The sequence below is a fragment of the Pygoscelis adeliae genome, unplaced genomic scaffold (genome assembly GCF_000699105.1).
Source record: "Pygoscelis adeliae isolate BGI_AS28 unplaced genomic scaffold, ASM69910v1 Scaffold96, whole genome shotgun sequence".
Classification (NCBI taxonomy): Eukaryota; Metazoa; Chordata; class Aves; order Sphenisciformes; family Spheniscidae; genus Pygoscelis; species Pygoscelis adeliae.
This window is the reverse complement of record NW_008824935.1, coordinates 25,843-29,139: the sequence shown is the minus strand read 5'-3', so window position 1 is coordinate 29,139 and position 3,297 is coordinate 25,843. Positions and strand designations below refer to the sequence as shown.

At 38.2% G+C, this 3,297-nt stretch overlaps 1 protein-coding gene across 1 annotated transcript; it reads left to right on the top strand.

The window, feature by feature from the left end:
* Positions 1–702: 702 nt before the first annotated feature.
* Positions 703–2,584, top strand: LOC103918078 (cytochrome c oxidase subunit 7A-related protein, mitochondrial). Its single transcript, XM_009325318.1, has 2 exons — positions 703–843; positions 1,737–2,584. The coding sequence occupies exons 1-2, from the start codon at positions 703–705 to the stop codon at positions 1,878–1,880; spliced, it is 285 nt and encodes a 94-aa protein (XP_009323593.1). The 3' UTR covers positions 1,881–2,584.
* The last annotated feature ends 713 nt before the right edge of the window (positions 2,585–3,297 follow it).

Sequence of the window (3,297 nt, the reverse complement as noted above, 5' to 3'; positions counted from 1 at the left end):
AGTTTTTAATTATGGGAAATGTAGAGTACAACTGTCTGAACCGAAAGGAAATTAAGTTATGCTGCTCATGGGGAGTACATTGAGGTGTGAAAAGTTGCAGCAGCATGTGAATTATAAGGTGTAGTTACACCTGCATAACATATCCACCATGTGAGGGCTTCTGGAGTGTCCCTGAGCACCACTTACTACTTTTGTATGAAACAAGTGGTCCTAACCCTTGGTTTTTTTCATCCTCAAACTATACATCCAAATTATTTAGCGCCCAGTTATTTATGGCTACTGCTTGCAAGCATTCAGGAGGAAGAGTTTATTGAAGTCTCCTCACTCTGTTTGACCTAAGCATCAGGGATTCCCTGCTGCTAATCCTACTACTTGGATAGAGTCCTAGATAGTTTGGCTATGTGTGAAAAAGAAGCAGCAATTTGGACCAAATACCAGCACAGAAAAACTTAGGATAGCTATAAATTTATGTCATAAGGAAATCAGAAAAGGGGCTTCTATTCTCCTTGCTAAGCCCTGACCCAAAGTTGTAGCTGAGAAATGAGCGGGCCAACAATGTGTCTTTAGCTCATTGTCACAGGTCTTCATACCACATAAATATTCTTTGTAATGTATCCTTGTAATGACTGGCAGCGTGCCTGCCTAGCCTGACAACTGGTACTTTTGCAAGTGTTGTATACCTTGATATTTTAATCTTTATTTATGCAGGGACTCAAACCAATAGTTTCCACTGAATCCCCAGCTCTGATTTTTGGAACAACAACTAAACTTGCTTCAGATTTACCAGCAACTGATTCTTTCTTGGGTAAAAACAAGGTGCCAGACCTACAGAAACTTTTTCAGGTAACAACTACTTTGAGAGTAACTTAAAGAAAACTGGAAAGTGGGACGTATTTTAATGTGGCTAACTACTTTTGTCATTCTACAATACCAGAATTTTGTAAAGTCTAGTTAAGAAAGCGTCAGGTATAGTATAACCTGTATACTTGTACTATACGACAAGGTATATATGCCTTGTATAGGAGATAAATGCAGCAAGTGGAAAGTCTGGTAACATTGTCTGTCTCTTTACTGGGTTCAGAAGATGCTTATTGTATTATTTGACTATTGGAAGCACTTTCTGTCTGGGAATCCAAGCGTATGCCTTAAAGCGGATCTGGAGGAGCAAAGCAGTTCATTACTGTTTTGTGTATAATAATTTGAATATTACCGAAGCTGTTTATGATGCAGTATAAGAAGAGCACAGTAAAAAGCTTTCAAAGCCAGTTTGTTAGCTATGCAATTTCTAAGCGTACTAGGACTTTTCATAAAGCAAATCAGTTAAGCATTTTTTTTAAAACATCAAGAATGTGCTTTATATAATGTTCCCTTTTCTCTCTTACATGCCACTTGCATTTGGAATGTGTCAGTCTGACTTGGTGAATAATTTTTTATACATACCTTTTCACATTCTTTTGTTAGTGACTCTTTTCCCACCCAGGTCCTCTTTAGAAATATTTCAAGATACATTCTTTCTGCCTGCACTTAACAGCTTTGGCTAATAAAATTAACTTGCCTTTGTATTTGTCTTGCTAAATGAAAAGCACGTAATACATGTGATTGTAGATAGCCTATTTGTCAGGAGGTTTCCCTCATGGAAGTTTCTTAATGTGCCTGAGGTTGGTTGTTCCTTATGGCCTTGGAACAGGTGTTCATTTCTTTTTTTTGTTTGTTTTCTTTTTAAACTCTTCCCACAGAAAGCAGATGGATTGCCAGTACACCTGAAACGAGGAGTTCCAGATAAGCTGCTTTATCGGACCACTATGGCTCTAACAATAGGCGGGACTATCTACTGCCTAGTAGCACTGTACATGGCTTCACAACCAAGAAACCAGAAGTAAATGAACCACAACTCATGGGACTCATGACGCTTCTCTGAAGAACCTCCTGCATGTAGCTCTTTGCACTTCCTTTAATTCTGTGATCATATAGGGTTCATTATCCAGATCAAATTTCTTGGAGAAAATGTTTTTAAATTGGTTGCCTTATGTGTTCTAGAAATCAATATGCACAGACTTAAAGACATCATTTTAACATATGGTTGTAGCTTTGCATTTGTTGTCTTGCAGGAGCGTATGAACAGTTGGAGAAACTTAAGCTTTTCCTTCCTTCCCTCCCCCAACTTAAACAATGTTAGAGATAGGACAGGACAAATACTTTGTGGGCTGTGCTCCACATTCCTCAGTGGGAGGATGCTGCTGGTTTCCAAAACAGTAAAAGCAAATAATTTAATTGTTATAACATACTGGGAACCTGTTTCTGTCATACACAGCTCATTTTACATAAGCAGGTGGCAGTGGAACTTGCCCAAATGCTGGTGTATTATTAAATGTTTGTACCTCTGGAGGACAAAGAGCTTATCTCCTTGGAGCATTTAAAGTGGACTTATTCCATAATGTTAGCATCACTGTATGCAGCAGAGTGCACCAGTACTGTAGTGTCAGTTATACCAGTTTTTGGACTTTCATTTGTCAAACTATCTTATTGTGCAATAAAGATAACTACATGAATAATAAAACAGGCAAGTCTTGAAAGTTTCAGACCACTTCAGCTGGCCTGGTAGTGAAATAAACATATCGGTACACTTTTGTTTAAGTTCAACTTGTAGATCTCAAACCAGACAATTGATTCAGATACCTTACTGTAATCTTTTTGAGATGGTAATCCTCTTAAAAACCCTCTCTTAAGACTCATTGGGTGTTTAACTATAATTTTCGGTGAAACAGGTCACTGTCATAGCTCAGCTGTGTATTATTTTCAGTACACACACGTATCTATTTATGTACACGCATACACACACATTTCCTTTGCTGAGTGGATGGAAGAGAGAAGTCAATAAAAACCCTTATTCATTCTCTTTCCTTTCTAATATCATAGCCTTGAACTGCAAGTTTCACACAAGTCTTCACAAAAAGCATCCCCTAATTTGATAGATCCTCCTCTGTCTATGAACGTCGAGTATTCACTCTTGGTCACCCAGGCTCCGGATAAGCAGGGATACACTGGCCTCTGTAAAGACCCATCTCTCCCAGAACTGTGCAGAAACCACCTTCCGTGTAAATAAGGAAAACAGTTGATAAAGGAACCTAAAATTCCCATTTCTTCAATCTTTTACTAAAAACATTCTGATTTTTTTCCCAGTCAATTTATATCAAAGTCTTATTACTGTTCCATAGGAAAGAAAATAGCTGCTTGTACTGTGGTCTCGGGTTTCAATCAATGTTGGTAGTTCAGGATGGGAAAGATTAAGTCACTGAA

Coding starts and splice junctions, on each gene's coding strand:
- LOC103918078 (XM_009325318.1), top strand. CDS start 703: ATGCAGGGACTCAAACCAATAGTTTCCACTGAATCCCCAGCTCTGATT. Junction 844..1,736: donor ACCTACAGAAACTTTTTCAG/GTAACAACTACT, acceptor CTCTTCCCACAG/AAAGCAGATGGATTGCCAGT.